The following is an 18,059-nucleotide window of genomic DNA, read 5'->3' on the forward strand; positions in this document are numbered from 1 at the left end:
CACCTGATACATCCAGGTAGACTGCCCCTGAACGTGGAAGCTCCATGGCTAATTGCCGTCAATGGGCATTTCCCCTGGGGGTTGCTAGACCTCCAACTCTTGACTTGGAAGTCTCCAAGCTTGCCTGCACGGTGCCCCCATTGCAGGAGGCAGGGAGAGCGCTTTGTCCTCCAGATGGGCGAGAGTGCCAATAATAATAATAATAATAATAATAATAATAATAATTATTATTATTATTATTATTATTAAAGAAGATTGTGTATGTAGCTTGCGAGCTTCAGCTCAGCAGGAAATGGCTGCAAAGCATAGCTTAGACCAGGCATAGACCAGACATCCCCAAACTTCGGCCCTCCAGATGTTTTGTCCTACAACTCCCATGATCCCTAGCTAACAGGACCAGTGGTCAGGGAAGATGGGAATTGTAGTCCAAAAGATCTAGAGGGCCGAAGTTTGGGGATGCCTGGCATAGACAAACTCGACCTTCCAGATGTTTTGGGACTACAACTCACATGATCCCTAGCTAACAGGGCCAGTGGTCAGGGATGATGGGAGTTGTAGTCCCATCGGGTCGAGTTTGCCTATGCCTGGCTTAGACTCTGCAGGTCTGAGCTCATCCGCTCCTCATTCCCAATTAACTTCCGTCTCCAGGGTCTTTCCCAGTGACATCACCAGGGGCGATCCATAGCTCTTAGTTCCAGGCTGTGAGATCTCAGAGTCTGGGAATCTCCTCACTTGGCAACCCCAATATCCCAGCAGGAACTTCTTCCACCCCTTCCCAAAGCCATTTGAAACACGGATCGTGGGCCTCCTCGGGGGAAACGGCCGGGAGGGCGCAGATGGGGCCGGCATCCATGGGAAGGGCGGGGCACCTGGCACACGATTCTTCCGATAGCCAGAGTCCTTGAACTGTCAAGTTGGAAGGTACCCCCAGAGGTCATCCAGCCCAACCCCCTGTGAGGACAGGGGTCAAACACTAGATGGAGTGGATGGTGTGTGTGTGGGGGGGGGGGTTTGGATCCTGAGCCATGCCCCTCATGCCGCCTCTGCCCCACAGGTGCGGGGACCGGAGACGTGGGAGTGGTGATCGTGGACCCCCAGGGCCGCCGCGACACCGTGGAGGTGGTACTGGAGGACAAGGGTGACAGCATCTTCCGCTGCACTTACCACCCCGTCTTGGAGGGTCCGCACACCCTCTACGTCACCTTTGCGGGGGCTCAGATCCCCAAAAGCCCCTTCACGGTCAACATCTCAGAAGGTAAGTCCGTCTGCCGCTTCTCTCCAGGGGAACCCCTTCCTGTTCCTTCCTTCCTTCCTTCCTTCCTTCCTTCCTTCCTTCCTTCCTTCCTTCCTTCCTTCCTTCCTCCCTCCCTCCCTCCCTCCCTCCCTCCCTCCCTCCCTCCCTCCCTCCCTCCCTCCCTCCCTCCCCCTCCACATCTCCATGCTTGTCTTTCACCTCCAAAATACCACCCTAATAATTTCCTTAACACTCAACCAGCAGAAAGAAGCCTTTGCCGTCCTGAGAGTGTCGAGGCAGTGTGGGGTAGTGGTTAGAGCGTCAGACTACTAGGACCTGGGAAAGACCAGGGTTCAAATCGTTCCCCCCCCTGGCCCTGAAGCTCACTGGGGGACCTGGGGGGGGGCAGTGCCTGCCTCTCAGCCTAAGCTACCTGCCTCACAGGGCTGTCGTGAAAGTTGAAAGGGGAGGAGGAGAATTGTGTGTGGGATGATAAATAAATGAATAAATTAAATCGTCGTCATCAAGGGGAGCCCATGTGGTATAGTTGGTAGAACTCTGGATCCAGGGAGACCTGGGTTCAAATCTCTATTTGGGCACAAAGGGAGGGCGACCCTGGGCTGTTGCAATATCCCAGCTGGACCCTACTTCACAGGGCTGTTGTGAGAAAGCAAACAGCATAACCTCATGGATGCTGCCCCAAGATCTTTGGAGAAAAAGTGGAAAATAATAATAATAATAATAATAATAATAATAATACGGTGGTATCTCGACTTATGAACTACTCGACAACCGAATTTTTTGACTTACAAGTGGGGCAAATGGCTGCACGCTTACAAATTTCTCGACATCCGAACGGAAACCGCGGCGGTTTTAGATAGGGTTTTTTTTTTTACTTACGAATTTTTAGATGGGGTTGATTCGACTTACAAATTTTTCCGTTTCCAATGCATTCCTATGGGAAATTGCGTTTCCAATGGCGCTTTTCGACTTAACGAATTTTTCGACCTACAAAGGTGCCTTCGGAACGGATTAAATCCACTGTAGTAGTAGTAGTAGTAGTAGTAGTAGTAGTAATAATAATAATAATAATAATAATAATAATAATAATAATTCCCTTTGTACCTTAATAGGGTAGGGCGTTCTCAACCTTTTTGGATCAAAGGGTTGACAGGTTTGGAAATATAAGAAACCATTGTGGTCACCATATACCCATTTCACAGAAGAAAAACCAGTGGTGTGCAGACCCCCCACTCCTCCCAAAACCTGTTATAACCCCTCAAACCCCACTGCAAGCAGATAAAAGACCCCAACCCCAAAATAAAACACTTGGAGAAGGGGCCATTTTGGGGACCCCAGTAAGAGGGAGTGGGGAGCCAGGTTGCCTCTGTTTCTCTCCAATATCGGGCTAACAGAGAGTATAGGGGCCCAGACCCTTGGGTGGGCGAGGGGTGCCCCTTCCTGGGGTCCAGACTCCATGGTACCCCAAACCGTTACCAAGCAATGAGGCTTGTCCAAAGAGAAGCCATTTTGCAACAGTGCGTCCTACCTTCTCCAGGTAGGAGTTTGGGGTCCCAGATGGGGCTACCAGCCCCCCCCCAGGCCCACAATGAGGGCAGGCAGGGCCCCCCAGAAGTGTGATTGGCACATCCATTCACCAAATTGAACTTTTTATCGGCAAACTCTGCGTTTTGAACGCAATAGGCTCTTTGTCAGCGATGGGAATTTTTCCTGGCCTCCTATAAAAGGATGTCATATAGAGGAGGGAGAAAGGTTGTTTTCTGCTGCTCCAGAGAAGCGGACACGGAGCAATGGATTCAAACTACAAGAAAGAAGATTCCACCTAAACATTAGGAAGAACTTCCTGACAGTAAGAGCTGTTCGGCAGTGGAATTTGCTGCCAAGGAGTGTGGTGGAGTCTCCTTCTTTGGAGGTCTTTAAGCAGAGGCTTGACAGCCATATGTCATGAATGCTTTGATGGTGTTTCCTGCTTGGCAGGGGGTTGGACTGGATGGCCCTTGTGGTCTCTTCCAACTCTATGATTCTATGATTCCTGCGTGATGAATTTATCTTTATTAATTTCCTTTTGGTTTCTGGGCTGAGATTGAAGCTGCCCTCCTTAATTTCCCCATTCAGGCCTCTGTGCCATCTTGGCGGGCATTGCTTCCGTCTCGGCCAAAGTGTCTCGCAAAATCCCTAGCCAATATAGTCCATATGCCCCCCTCCCTTGCATTTTGCATGTTCCTAGGAAACACGCCTGCAGAAAGGTCTGGAATCTCACAGCCAGCTCCCCTCTCTCCTTTGCAATGAAAAACAGGAATCTGTGACACACTAGAAGCTTCCTGACAACAGCATTCCCCTGGGCACGCAGCTGAGCTCTCCTCTCTAGCCTTAGTCCTCATTTTCTCACAAAAAAACCCCAACACTGTGTGTTTTAACCTGCAAAACCTTTGCCATTTTGTATCCTCTTTGGGACCACCGCACAACAGCCCTCCGAGGTCGGTTCTTAGGCTGCCGTCCTACTAGGGGCCTGAGTTCAACTGCCCTAAATGGGACCTACTTCTGAGCCTTATGGCTGCTGTGACCATTTTACAGGTCTGCAAACCGAGTCCGAAGCACAGTGACTTTCCCAAGGTCTCCCCGTGAGTTAGCAGGCTTGCAAACTCTTTCCCCTTAATCCCGGCTATTTGGGGATAGGTTGTGCTTCCTTCCTCGAAAGTGAACACACTCTGTGCGAGCTCAGAGGCTCAGAGTCTGACTGTTTTTTTGCAAGCAGATCCCAGGGTGGGGAACCAAGGGTGGGGAACTGGATCAGGCCAGTGGGCTGAATCCACAGCTGGCTCCACCTGTGGGGGGCCACGTTTGACTCAAAAGTGCCCACCTGACAATCACCTGATTTCAGGTGATTCAACTTTGGAGGAAGAATGGGGAGTGCACTTTTAGCATGCTCCGGGTTCCTCTTTTCCCACTTTTTTTTTAAAAAAATAATTTTTATTGAATTTTACATAGAGAGAAAAAGAAAAAGAAAAAAAAATTAAAAAAGAAATACAAAAATACAAAAAACAAAAATGTCAATGTTATCACATCTTATTTCTTCAAATTTCTTCCCTTCCCCTTCTTACAGTCCTTATTAATAATTAACTCTTACTATTTCCAAATCTTAGCTAGACACCATAAAATTACTTCTTGTGTCCCATTTCATAGCCTCATTCTTAAATAATTCTTATTCATTTTGTATAGAAGAGTGAAGGAAAGATAGAAAGAAAAAAACCCAAAATAAAAATAAAAAGACATAAGACATAATCTTATTTTCCAATTTCTAATCTAAATATTTCGGACTTCCTCATTTTCCACTTCTTGAGTTACTTATTAATCACTAATTATTGCAGTTTCCAAATCTAAAATTACCTTCTTTCTTCCAATTTACAACTTCTTTTAAACCATTTACCCTTCATACATCTCTTTACCTTTATTGCAGCCCGGTCTTGAATTAGGGTTGTGGCTGTGAGTTGACTTTACAGGTGGGTGTGGCTGGGGAAAAACAGCCTTGCAGGCCAAATTAGGATGCCCGAGGTTTCTTTCTTCTTTATTGAATTTTCTTTTTTGAGTTTATACACTGCCCTAGACCCGGAGGTCTCAGGGCGGTTCACGGGACAAAATCCAAATATTGAACCACAAGATGATTTCCCCGTGCCTGCCTTAGGTAAATGACTAGGAGATCAGCATTCCCATTACACAGATGGGCAAACTGAGGCCAAGAGCCCATTGCTTCCTCATCATGCCGGGTGCCAGTCTGTCTGCTTGGGGGGGGGGGAGGCTTCCAGCCGGGAATGGAGCTCTCCCTGCTTCACCACCCCATCAAACATCACTAACTCATCCTCTCCTCTCTCCTCGGACCCTCCAGCGCCGTTCCCCCCGCCTCCGCCCGGCGTCTCCCCCCTCCAGATCATCCCTCAGTCCGTCCGCACCCCGCCCGCCGACAAGGCCAAGAAAATCCCACCCCCCACCATGCCCAAGCCACGCAAACCAAGTTAGTAAGAGCAGGCCTGGCAAAGCCTCGCTTGTGCCCGCGCTTCCTGGCATGAGATGGCCCGTCAATGGCATGGAACGGGCAGAGCCACCGTGTCATCGTCCCCAACCCAGACTCCTGTTTCGTTTGTTTGTTTGTTTGGTTGCTTGGTTCGTGGGGTGGGGGAGAAGATTCATACATTTTCAGCCCTGCGTCCGCAGAGACTGCTAGGCGGTTTGCAAGGCAGTGAAAGACAAGCCCTTGCAAGACCTCAGCTGCTTTGACTGCCAGCTATACCAGGCGAGAAAGCCTCCCCAAATAAAGAGGAATGTGCTACCCAAAATGTTAATTTTATTTCAAACAACCCCGGTAATAAGTGGGTTGGCCATTCAAAGAATGGCAAAAAGTAATAACAAAGTTCATCTGGCAAGGGGAAAAAACCCCCAAGAATTAAATATAAATTACTTACAGATACAGTACTAAGGAAAGAGGAGGTTTTTCTCTGTGAGATTTGAAATTATATTATGAAGCATCTTGCCTATGTTGGTTAAGGGATTGGATTTTGTTTAAAAATACAGATCTTTTAGATCTGAAAGGATATGAGAAATCCTCCCCATTACCCTCAACCAAGAGGTCCCCCCCTTCTCAGCTTGGGAGTCCCAGCCCAGCAGCTCTGTCAGACTGACCCCAGTGCCTTCCTTGATCTGCCTCGGGAGTTTTGGGTTCTGCATGGCATCGTGCTGCCCCCAACCAAGCCCTCTCCCATAGCTGCCCCTTTCCCACGTGCCTGTCGCTTGTGGCATGGACTTTAGGATGTGCATTTGAGAGATGTGCCTGCAGTAAAGGACCGGCATGCTTCACTTTGAGCTGCTGTGCCGCCTGCGAGCCGCAGCCTTTCCCCTAAGCGTCCCTGCGGCTTTTGCCTCCTCTGCCAATCTAAGGGGCACCCATCCACCGTGGGATGTGATCCATGAGAGGCAGTCAAGTACAACATTCCTTGAAATGCTAGAGAAGACATGTGAGGGGATGTTTGGTTCAGCCAGTCAAAACTTCCTGTTCCTCCTGGCTGGAGCATCCTTCCTTTTGCATGTGATAGAAGGTGGGCATGACCTCACCTGTCCAGGTAACAAAAGGACGAGTCACACAGCACCCTTCCCTCTTTTTGACTTCCTCCTTCGTTTGATCAGCTTTTTAGCCAGGACTGCCCTGCTAGCTATTCAGCTAGCAGAGGCACTTGGGGTTATTCCCCCATATGGGGTAGATCCACATGTACATATTCGTAACTAAGTCTGTGAACTGTCGTAAGTAAACTTCTTTGATTGACTTTGAGTAAGATTGTGGTGTCTTTTAAGAGGGATTCAAGGGAATTTACCAGGAACGTACAATTCAATCTGAAACAGGCTGAATTGTATAACAGTGAGAGGCTCACACGAGCCTGCAACCAGCTATCTGCTGAGCATGTAGAAAGGGAGATGCAAACTCTGCTAAGTGAAGGAACTTGCTAGCGCAAGTTAGGAAGGATATTAATAAACAATATATCCTCTCCTGCCACCCTGAACATTCCCACATCCACCCTCTCATTTTCATCAACCACTGCCAGCATGGCCAACAATTGTTATGTCGGTGGGAGTCCAGTAGCACCTCAGGGTGGGGGGGGAGCACCAGGCTGACTGTCCCTGCACTAAACCATCATTGCTAATTCATTTCCCTCCATCTTCCCCTCCACCTACCCCCAATGTCGTTCTTTCCCCTCTTTCATACACGTAAATATCCTTTAAAGGTGCTCGCCTGATACAACTGGGGAGAAGGACCCCACATTGGTCTAGGGCTCTAGGCCATTGATCTTCAACTGGCCGTTACTGGGTCGTGGCCCCGATTGTGGAGTTGTTGCAGCACGATCAGCATAAGGGCATGTGCTTAAAAAGTTAAGAAATGGGTGCCCAGGTGCATGTTTGGGTTCCAGGTGAGTCCTGGATCGGAAAAGATGGAAGGTTACAAAATTAGGCCCAAGAGAAGGTGGTTTAAGGCTTCGTGATTCTCTGCAAAGCGAGTTTCTGGGGAATAAGAAGAACATAAAAAGAGCTTGCTGGATCAGGCCACTGGCCCACTTAGTCCAATATCCTGTTCTCACAGTGGTCAACCACATGCCCCAATGGGAAACCCGCCAGCAGGATCTGAACTCAAGAGCCCTCTCCCCTTCTGTGATTTCTAGTAGCTGGGAATTCAGAAGCATTGCTGTCTAGGAGCCATTGATAGCCCTTTCCTCCATGAATTTGTATAGTCCTCTTAAAAGAGGACTTTAAAAAAGTCGGTGGCCCTCTCTGCCTCCTGTGGCAGGGAGTTCCACAGTTTAACCTTAACCTCCCAGCATTTAGCTTCACTGGCTGTCTGTGAGTTCTGATGTTATGAGACAGGAAGGAAACCTTTCCTCGCTCCCACGTTCTCCATGCTTATTTTTACGCACCTCTATGATGCCCCCGATTACTCGCCTCGTTTCTAAGCTAAAACGTTCCCATACGCTGCAACTTTTCTCCATCGGAGAGTTGCTGCATCCCATTGCTCATTTGGGCTGCCCCTTTCTGAACCTAAATGGCGTGGGTTTTTTTAGTTTCGCTTGCAACAGTGGGTCAGCGATGACCCCGCGGAGCTGTGGGCAACTGATGTAGGGCACACTTTGTGACTTCTATAGTTTTAAGCAAAAAGCAGAAAGGGAAACCCATGCCCGATGCCTGAGAAACTCCAGCTGGAGCCATCTAAAAGGGTTCCCTTTTCCGGAGGGAATAGCTGGTGCTTCAAATGGGCTGGATCTCCTCCACTGCCGACGACCCTTCTGCTTGTCTTGCTCGCGAGTCGCTGCATGGAGGGTCTCTTTCGAGATAACCCGGCCCCAGGTGTGCAAATGTCTGTTTGGGTGGCGCCCCGGGTACCTTGGCAACATTTTGCGGGTGGCAGGCATGTGGCACTCTTTGTGTGCCTTGCCTGCCGAATCCCAGCCCTCTCCCGAGAGCATCGCTGCGCATCCGGCGAAGCCAGGTGCGTGGAGAGTGAACCGTGTGGCCGGAACCCCTCTTTGCCTTCTAACCTGCGCTTTTTCTCTCTTCCTCTGCAGCGTGCAGCCCCAACGCCTGCCGGGCCATGGGTCGCGGGCTCCAGCCCAAGGGGGTGCGAGTGAAGGAGGTGGCGGACTTCAAGGTGTACACTAAAGGAGCTGGCACCGGGGAGCTGAAAGTCGTGGTCAAGGGACCAAGTAAGTGCTGGGAAATTTGCCCCAATCGAGGCCGGCTCTACCCTTTCTTTTCAAATTAATTTATTTGGTTTTACATATTAACATGTACTGTACCACGACACCTAAAAATTTTATATCCAACATAAATCATACAAAAACAAGATTCCAATGAATTCTCCTGGACTTCCATCCTCCCCTTTGTGGGTCCTATTATTAATCGATTCCTCCTGCATCTTTTATTATCGTCTAAACTTCTTCCGTTATGTCCAAAATTCACCATTAAAGTACTGGTACAAGTGCTTGTTCCAATCCTACTAACAGTTTTAGCTATTTACAATGGCTTTAAAGATAAATTATAATTTTTCCCCATTGCTTATTAAAATTTTGGTCTTCCTGATTTCTGATTTTTCCAGTCATTTTTGCCATTTGAGCATAGTCCATCAACTTAGTCGGCCATTCTTCTCTGGTAGGAATCTTATCTTCTTTCCACCTCTGGTCCAATAACACCCGCGCAGCTGTTGTCGCATAAATAAACAGTCTGCTCCTTCTGCTCCTTTCTGCTTCCTTTCTGCTCCTTTGGGATTTCAGCACCTACAATTCCTAATAGAAAAGCTTCTGGATTTTTTTGCATAATAATAATAATAATAATAATAATAATAATAATAATAATAATAATAATAAATTATTTATACCCCGCCTGCCCATCTGGCTGGGTTTCCCCCACCACTCTGGGCGGCTTCCAACAGAAAAATGAAATGAAATAATCTATTAAACATTAAAAGTTTTAAAGTATTGTCAGTCTTTCTTGATTTTCTTGATTTATCTTTCTGCAAATTGCTTTGAAGTCACACACCCCCCCCGGCAATCAAGCAGTGTATAAATCTTATTAAATAGATAAAGGTTCGTGGAAAGAGGTGGAAGAATGAAATTGAATCCAGAGAAGAAATCGGCCAACCAATCGCTCGATTGGCTGAGCACTTTGTACATGCCCAGGTTCCTGTATCCCTTCCATTCACATCTTTGCTCCTGAACCTTTTTCGCAGAAGGCACTGAGGAGCCGGTCAAGGTTCGGGACGTTGGCGACGGGGTGTACGAATGCGACTACTACCCGACGGTCCCTGGGAAATACGTGGTGTCCATCACATGGGGCGGCTACGCCATCCCGAGGAGGTAAGAACAAGGCCGTGTGCGGCACGGCGCGATCCTGCGCATGCAGAAGTGGTGTCCGAGGCGAGCGGAATTGAAGCTCTTGAGAATCTCGGCTGCCTTTCTTTCTCAAAGCAAGCTTCTAGTCCTCATCGATGTGAAAATATTTGGCTGATTAATATTCCGCAGCCTGATTAGTACTCGACAGCCTTTTAAATGTGTTTGCGTGAGGGTTATGGTTTTGTTGTTTCTGTTGTGGCTATTTATTTGTGCTTTATTTAGTATTTTTATCTTGTGAATCGCCCTGAGATCTTTTGATGAAGGGCAGTATACAACCAACAAACACACAAGACGTAACCGGCTGTGCTCTTATATAAATAAAATATATTATTCACTATATCATATCAAATAACTTAGAGAGTTCAACGGAAATAATTCATAAAGTTCAATGGAGTAAGCAGAAGACCCAGTAGATCTAGTAACTACTACTATGCCATAAGATCCACAATCTTATTAACATCACATATGAACTTGTACAAGTGATGAAGCCCAGGACAGCGAAAAAAGGCCAGTATTACAGAAATCCTTGTCTAGACTCTGTGAAAGGATTCTGTTGAACTGTAACAAGCTCCCATGTGGATTGTTTAGACTTTATGAACATACAAAGACACAGGTGGAATAGACACTAGTACATGTATGGACCTCGTGAATGAACTGATCTGTGAATGAACTGATTTACTGGGTCTTCTGCTTACTCCGTTGAACTTTATGAGTTATTTCTGTTGAACTCTAGAAGTTATTTGATATAATATACAGTACAGCGGTACCTTGACATCCGAACTACTCAACTTCCGAAGGTTTCGACTTCCGAAGTCGACAAACCCGGAAGTTTTTTTGCCGCACGCGCATTCTGCGCCTGCGCAGAAGCGGCGCGTGGGGTCGGCGCATGCGCAGAAGCGCGAAATCTCGTTTCGCGCATGCGCAGAACAGGCACTTCGACAGCCGAAGACTTCAACTTACGAAGACGGCCGTGGAACGGATCGTCTTTGTAAGTCGAGGTACCACTGTAGTGAATAATACATTTTATTTATGTAAGAGCACAGCCGGTTACTTCCTGTGTGTTTGTTGAGCGTATTTGACATAACCACAGGTTTGATGTTGTTTTGCAAGGGCAGTATACAACAACAGCATTTCTTTGAAAAGGGAAATGTCTAGTGAAATCTCTGCAGCCAGGAGGACTGGAGAAAATGCTCAACTCTACAACTCTATGGGTGTTCTAAGAATTCTGCAAAATGAGAAACATATTTGCACTTTTTTTATGCCACAAAACTCGATTTGGGTGTTGCTTGAGGGCGCTAGTGGATTCTAGGGTGGCTGGTTCCAGCTTGCAGGACTGATTCCCAGCCTGGCTCCCAACCTTGTTGCGGTGTGGACTTAAATCTTTTTCTTTCCGCCCCCCCCCCAGTCCCTTTGAGGTGCAGGTGGGACCAGAGGCTGGAGTGCAGAAGGTGAGGGCCTGGGGCCCTGGCTTGGAGACTGGCGTGGTGGGCAAGTCGGCAGATTTCGTTGTCGAGGCAATTGGCACAGAAGTGGGCACCCTTGGTAAGTCACAAAGGGGGGGGCAAGGGGGGTTGGGCTGGGTGCGGTTTGGGGGGGGACATTTCTCACTCTTGGAGCCACCACTGTGAAACACCAGTGAAGCAAAATCTAGTAATTTTCAGGAGTGCTCTTATTCCATCGGGCTTTTCGGGTTGCTCAATTTGGGATGAAACATTGGCGTTATCTACAGCCCAATTGCTTGGGGTTTAATATAATAATAATAATTATTATTTATACCTCGCCCATCTGGCTGGGTTTCCCCAGCGACTCTGGGCAGCTCCCAACAGAATATGAAAAACATAATAAATACATCAAGCATCAAAAACTTCCCGATACAGGGCTGCCTTCAGGTGTCTACTAAAAGTCAGGTAGTTGTTTATTTCCTTGACATCTGATGGGAGGGTGTTCCACAGGGCGGGCGCCACCACCGAGAAGGCCCTCTGCCTGGTTCCCTGTAACCTTGCAGGGAGGGAACCGCTAGAAGGCCCTCGGAGCTCGATCTTTAGATGATTCCAGTGCTTTATCACGAATCGCTCCTGCTAGCAGCAAACTCAAGTGTTGCGTGCAGAAAGAAATTGGGGGAACAATTGTTCATAGAATCATAGAGTTGGGAGAGACCACAAGGGCCATCCAGTCCAACCCCCTGCCAAGCAGGAAACACCATCAAAGCATTCCTGACAGATGGCTGTCAAGCCTCTGCTTAAAGACCTCCAAAGAAGGAGACTCCACCACACTCCCTGGCAGCAAATTCCACTGCCTAACAGCTCTTACTGTCAGGAAGTTCTTCCTAATGTTTAGGTGGAATCTTCTTTCTTGAAGTTTGAATCCATTGCTCCGTGTCGGCTTCTCTGGAGCAGCAACCTTTTGTGAAGCAACTTGTGAAGCAACTTTTTTAAAATTCAGGACACGTAAAAGGAAGCCAGTCTATGGAACTCCCTTCCACAAGGGGGCAAGCGAGGGCCACCCACTTGGCTGGCTTTCAAAGGGGATTAGATGCATTTATGGAGGAGAGAGCTATCAATGGTTGCTAGCCACAGGGCCGTCTCAAGCATGTCGGGCGCCCTGGCGCCGTGGTGCGGAGATCGCTCTAGCGCCCCCGCCCTGGTGGGTGGGGGCAGCGCACAGCACGGCTTCCGTGCCCTGGCGCCCCGCCGCCACCCAGCCTACCCCTAGAGCCGGCCCTGGCTAGCCAGGATAACTACCGGTATGCTCTGCCTCCACAATGCTTCTGAATCCCAGTTGCTGGAGCTCACAGGAGTTACTTTGGTGCTCAGATCCTGCTTTCAGGCTCCCCATAATGGGCATCTGGCTGGCCACTGTGAGAACTGGAATGAATGGACCACCGGCCTGATCCATCAGGCTCTACTTATGTTCTTGAAAGGGGAGGTATCGACATATCTACAGAACGGCAGAAGTAGCGTTGAATGATAAAACTTAAATACCAGGCAGGGGCCACAGCCTAAGCCCAAACCGGCAAGAAACCCAAATCTTGAAAGCCATTGACAACCGAGCCTGCTCTGTGGCTGTGGGCAGTGCCGGATTTATGTATAAGCTCAACAAGCTGTAGCTTAGGGCCCCACTCTCTTGGCCCCCCCCCCCAAAAAAAAATTAAAGAAAAAAACCCTGGATGTACATTTCCAAAATATAAGATAAAGGAACCAATAAAATAAAGCCTACATACAGCAACAGTGTTTGTGTTGTGTAGGCTCCTATGATGTAAGTCATGGGCCCCGCTTGCTAGCCTGCTCCCTAAAATATCCCTGGTTTGCTCCTTTCTATATATAGGGTAGGGACCCAGGTGGCGCTGTGGGTTAAACCACTGAGCCTAGGGCTTGCTGATCAGAAGGTCGGCAGTTCAAATCCCTGTGACGGGGTGAGCTCCCGTTGCTCGGTCCCAGCTCCTGCCAACCTAGCAGTTCGAAAGCACGTCAAAGTGCAAGTAGATAAATAGGAACCGCTATAGCGGGAAGATAAACGGCGTTTCCGTGTGCTGCTCTGGTTCGCCAGAAGCGGCTTAGTCATGCTGTCCACATGACCTGGAAGCTGTATGCCGGCTCCCTCGGCCAATAATGTGAGATGAGCGCGCAACCCCAGAGTCGGTCACGACTGGACCTAATGGTCAGGGGTCCCTTTACCCTTTACCTTTATATATAGGATGCCTACATTCTGCATGGACTGGTTGCAGGGCAACATGGGCAAATGGCTTGAGATCCCTATGAGGTCCATCAATGACCATATAGCATATATTCAAGACAAAAAAACAGCAGCAATTCATTGTTGACAAAGGACAGCTGGACATATCAAGGACCCCATTACCTTCAGGAGCTTAGGGCCTCATCAAACCGAAATCTGGCCCTGGCCATGGAATGTTTGTTTCAATCTTTCTTTCCGGTGTGCTGCAGTGAAGTGGGTTGCGAGCAGTCCAGGAAACCGTGGCTTGGTGATCTGCCAGTCCAGGAAACCGTGGCTTGGTGATCTGCTCTCAGCCTGACCTGCCCTCTCTCTCTCGCCTTCCCTGCAGGCTTCTCCATTGAGGGTCCCTCTCAGGCCAAGATCGAATGCGACGACAAGGGCGACGGCTCTTGCGATGTCCGCTACTGGCCGACCGAGCCGGGCGAGTATGCTGTGCACGTGATCTGCGACGACGAGGACATCAAGGACAGCCCCTTCATCGCTCACATCCTGCCCGCCACCAACGAGTACTTTCCAGAGAAGGTAGGTGTTTGCCAGCCTGGCCAGTCGGAGGTAACCTGCCTCGCATGGCCGGAGTCTGTGCCAATCGCTACCACGCTCTCCAGAAGCCATTGGTTCCCTGCGAGATTCCTTGTGGATGGGCACCTGGACGGAAGGGGCATCAGGAGAACCTGCTGGGCCAGGCCAATGGCACCCTATAGTCCAGCTTCCTGATTTCGTAGTGGCCAAATCAGGATTCGAACACAAGACCCCCCTCCCCTCCTGCGGTTTCCAGCAACTGGTATTCAAAAGCATTTACTGCCCCCAACTGTAATTATAATTACAATTGCAGTGGTACCTCGGTTTAAGAACAGTCCGGTTTAAGAATGGACTTCCGGAACGGATTCAGTTCGTAAACCGAAATACCCTGTATTACTTTATTTATATCCTGCCTTTTCCCCTAGCTTACAGAGGAAATAGAAACAACTAAAAACATAGAAAACTCAATCATTAAAAACAATCACTAATAGAAATCTATCTATGTATTTACGTATATACATAGATATGAAAGATCTATTAAAACATTCAGATAATAGCAATAGAAGCAGCCCTCTCCTCCATGTGTTTGTCTAATCCTCTTTAAGAGCCATCTTTGTTGGTGGCCCTCACAGCTTCCTGTGGCAGGGAGTTCCACAGTTCAACTACGCATTGCGTGAAGAAGGGCTTTCTTCTCTCTTTCCTGAATCTTCCAGCATCGAGCCTCACAAGTTCCAGTGTTACGAGGAAGGAAGAAAAGCTTCTCTCTCTCTCTCTCCACCCTCTCCAGGCCACATTTCATTTTATGAACTCAGTCTAAACTAAAATGTCCCAATCGCTGCAACCGTTCGCAGGAGATGCAGAAGCCTGAGGGTTGTCAAACAGTGCCCTGAGGTTGCTCCTGCCTCTGCTAACTCCCTCCTCTTCCTCTTTGCACCAGGTAAAAGCTTTCGGTCCAGGGCTGGAGCCGGTCGGCTGCATTGTGAACAAGCCGGCAGAGTTCACCATCGACGCCAGAGGGGCAGGGAAGGCGGAACTCAAGATCTACGCCCAGGTAGGTGGCAAGCCAGGTGTACCGACTCCTCATCTGTTTTTGTTTGTTTGTTTGTTTGCAAAGCTGGTCACTCTGGGATGCTATTTCTTGAAGCGGCTTAGGTCAGGGACCAGAGTAGTTTCTTTTCTTTCTTCAATTTTATTTTCAAAGTTTCAAAAAGAAAACATTTTTTTTTGTGCACACGCACACACACTTTTCTACATTAAACCATAATTCATATCAGTGCCTTTATGGGGTTCCTTGAACCCCCAGACTTCTCCCCACCCCACACCTTGGTTTCCAAAATTTATCTTCCTTTTAAAACTGCATCTAATTACCTTTATAAGGGACGCGGGTGGCGCTGTGGGTTAAACCACAGAACCTAGGGCTTACCGAGCAGAAGGTCGGCGGTTCGAATCCCCGCGACGGGTCCCAGTTCCTGCCAACCTAGCAGTTCGAAAGCACCTCAAAGGGCAAGTAGATAAATAGGTACCGCTCTGGCGGGAAGGTAAACGGCGTTTCCGTGTGCTGCTCTGGTTCGCCAGAAGTGGCTTTGTCATGCTGGCCACATGACCCAGAAGCTGTACACCGGCTCCCTTGGCCAATAACGCGAGATAAGCGCCACAACCCCAGAGTCGTCCGCAACTGGACCGCAAATGGTCAGGGGTCCCTTTACCTTCCCTTTAAATTCCTTTAACGAAAATGATTACACTTCAGTTTTATCCTTTATCGTTTTAAAGCACAAGTGCTCTGTCAATCCTGCTGACATTTTTAAATGTTTACATTGCTCTTTAATATATTCTATAAAATTTTGCCTTTCTTTGTTGAATTTATTATCCTCTTGTGCCTTGGTTTGCCTTGCCATTTCCGCATATGAGACTTCCAGAGTTATTTCTTGGCTGCTCCAGAGGGTGGCAGAGAGAGAGAACCCGGCAGCCTGCTGTTTACATGAGAGGCCTTTTCTTTCCAGGATGCTGAAGGCGTCTCCATTGACATCAAAATCAAGGACAACGGCGACGGGACCTTCACCTGCGTCTACGTCCCCACCAAGGCCATCAAGCACACCATCATCATCAGCTGGGGAGGAGTCAACATTCCCAAGAGCCCCTTCCGGGTGAGTGTGGGGTTCGGCAGAGAATTGTTGGAAGGGTTCCCTGGGGGTCATCTAGTCCAACCCCCTTTGCAATGCAGGAACCGTTGCTCAAGAACCCCGGCAGGTGGTTCTGCTTAAAAAACATCCAAGGAAGAAAGAGTCCGACACCTCCCAAGGAAGACCCACTGTCGGACAGCGCTTGCCGCCAGAAAAATCTTCCCAGTGCTTAGCTGGAATCTGCTTTCTTGTAACTTGGAGCCTTGGGTTCGAGTCCTACCCTCCAGAGCAGCAGAAAAAGAAGCTTGCTCTATCTTCGTTGGGGCAGCCCTTCAGATATTTGAAGATGGCTCTCATATCTCCTCTAAGTCTCCAGGCTAAACATACCCAGCTCACCTCTGTACACCTTCCAACTTGTCAATCTCCTTCTTCCTCTGTCAATCACCCCAGAGACAGGGAGGGGGCATTGCCTGGTGGCAAAGCAGAAACTGCCCCCAGTACCTGCCCCTGGCCACGGTGTCACCACTGAGCTCTGGTGGTGAGTAGCAACCGGTCATCTTCTCATTTCCCACGTTAGCCTAAATCTCTTTAAACGCTCCCTAATCTTGCGGCTGTCACCACATCTTGTGACAGCGAGTTCCGTTAGTTAACTGTGTGATACGCTTCCTGCAAGACTGTGCTTCGCTTCCTGCCCCTGCGGAAAGTCGCCACTCTCCTAAACCTTTCACGTTAATCCTCCCTCTTCTTCCCCACAGGTGGCCGTGGGCGAAGGCAGCCACCCCGACAAAGTCAAGGTCTACGGCCCTGGCGTGGAGAAGACGGGTCTGAAGGCCAACGAACCCACGTACTTCACAGTGGACTGCAGCGAGGCAGGGCAAGGTCAGGATCCTCAGAGGAGTGCCTTGACTCAAAAGGAAGCTGCTTTAATCCGGACTCAGAGCCATTGTTCCGTCTAGCCCAATATTGTCTACACAGGCCGGCAGCATTTCTCTGGAGTTTAAGGGCAGGGAAGCTGTTCCGGGAATCTGGGAGGGCTAGATCCAGGACCTTAGCACCACGGTGCTCAGCTGGTTGGTTTCCAGGGGGTACTTCTGGGACGTCCTGCCTTAGGGGTCATCTGGTCCCCACCAGCTGTTAGAATAATCAAATTGTAGAGTTGGAAGGGACCCCCAAGGGTCATCTAGTCCAACCCCTTGCAATGCAGGAATCTCAGCTGAAGCATCCAGGACAGATGGCCATCCAATCTCTGCTTTAAAACCTCCAAGGAAGGAGAGTCCGCAACCTCCTGAGAAAATCTGTTCCACTTTTTAAGGATTTCAATCAGGGTTGTGTTGCTATTGTTATGATTTAATACAGTCGTACCTTGGTTCTCGAATGCCTTGTGACTCGAAGGTTTAGGCTCCCAAGCGTTGCAAACCTGGAAGTGAGTGTTCCGGTTTGCGAATGTTTTTTGGAAGCCAAACGTCCAACGCGGCTTACAATTGAGTGCAGGAAGTTCTTGCAGCCAGTCAGAAGCTGTGCTTTGGAAGTCGAATGTTTTTGGAAGTTCAAACGGACTTCCGGAATGGATTCTGTGCGAGAACCAAGGCACAACTGTCTTGCTATTAATTTGTCTGTTCCCTGCCCTTAAGCCTAAGGTTTTGCATTAAAACACAGTGTTAAAAACAGCTTCCAATTGGAAAAGTAAGGTGGGTCCTAAAAACATGCGCTAATAATAATATGAAGACGAATAAGAATACAATGAAGGTAGAATCACAGAATTGTAGAGTTGGAAGGGACCCTGAGGTTCATCTAGCCCAACCCCCTGCAATGCAGCTGTCCCAGACGGTGATCAAACCTACAACCTTGGCAATATCAGCACCATGCTGTAACCAACTGAGCTATGTTGGACCCACCTCTGTAAGGAGGAAGTTTCATGGCTTTGCAGACATGGAGAAGGACCACTCTCAGGGTGCCACCCTGATTGGGGGCACCGATACTGCCCCTTCTGCCCATCTTAGCACCTCAACGCTC

General features: G+C 48.7%; 1 protein-coding gene across 5 annotated transcripts in view; it reads left to right on the forward strand.

Annotated features, from left to right (window-relative positions):
• FLNC (filamin C) overlaps positions 1-18,059 on the forward strand; it is a 126,676-nt gene that overhangs the window by 45,910 nt on the left and 62,707 nt on the right. For 4 of the 5 annotated variants that reach the window (XM_060279264.1, XM_060279265.1, XM_035128538.2 and 1 more), the window contains exons 8-15: positions 1,055-1,255; positions 8,353-8,490; positions 9,513-9,639; positions 11,081-11,217; positions 13,736-13,929; positions 14,864-14,977; positions 15,927-16,070; positions 16,802-16,925. In XM_060279264.1, coding sequence (XP_060135247.1) covers positions 1,055-1,255; positions 8,353-8,490; positions 9,513-9,639; positions 11,081-11,217; positions 13,736-13,929; positions 14,864-14,977; positions 15,927-16,070; positions 16,802-16,925 — 1,179 coding nt within the window. Of the gene's footprint in view, positions 1-1,054; positions 1,256-4,951; positions 5,265-8,352; positions 8,491-9,512; positions 9,640-11,080; positions 11,218-13,735; positions 13,930-14,863; positions 14,978-15,926; positions 16,071-16,801; positions 16,926-18,059 lie in introns of those variants that run through there. The other variant, XM_060279267.1, reaches the window with a different exon arrangement.

Source organism: Zootoca vivipara, chromosome 10 (assembly GCF_963506605.1).
Source record: "Zootoca vivipara chromosome 10, rZooViv1.1, whole genome shotgun sequence".
Classification (NCBI taxonomy): Eukaryota; Metazoa; Chordata; class Lepidosauria; order Squamata; family Lacertidae; genus Zootoca; species Zootoca vivipara.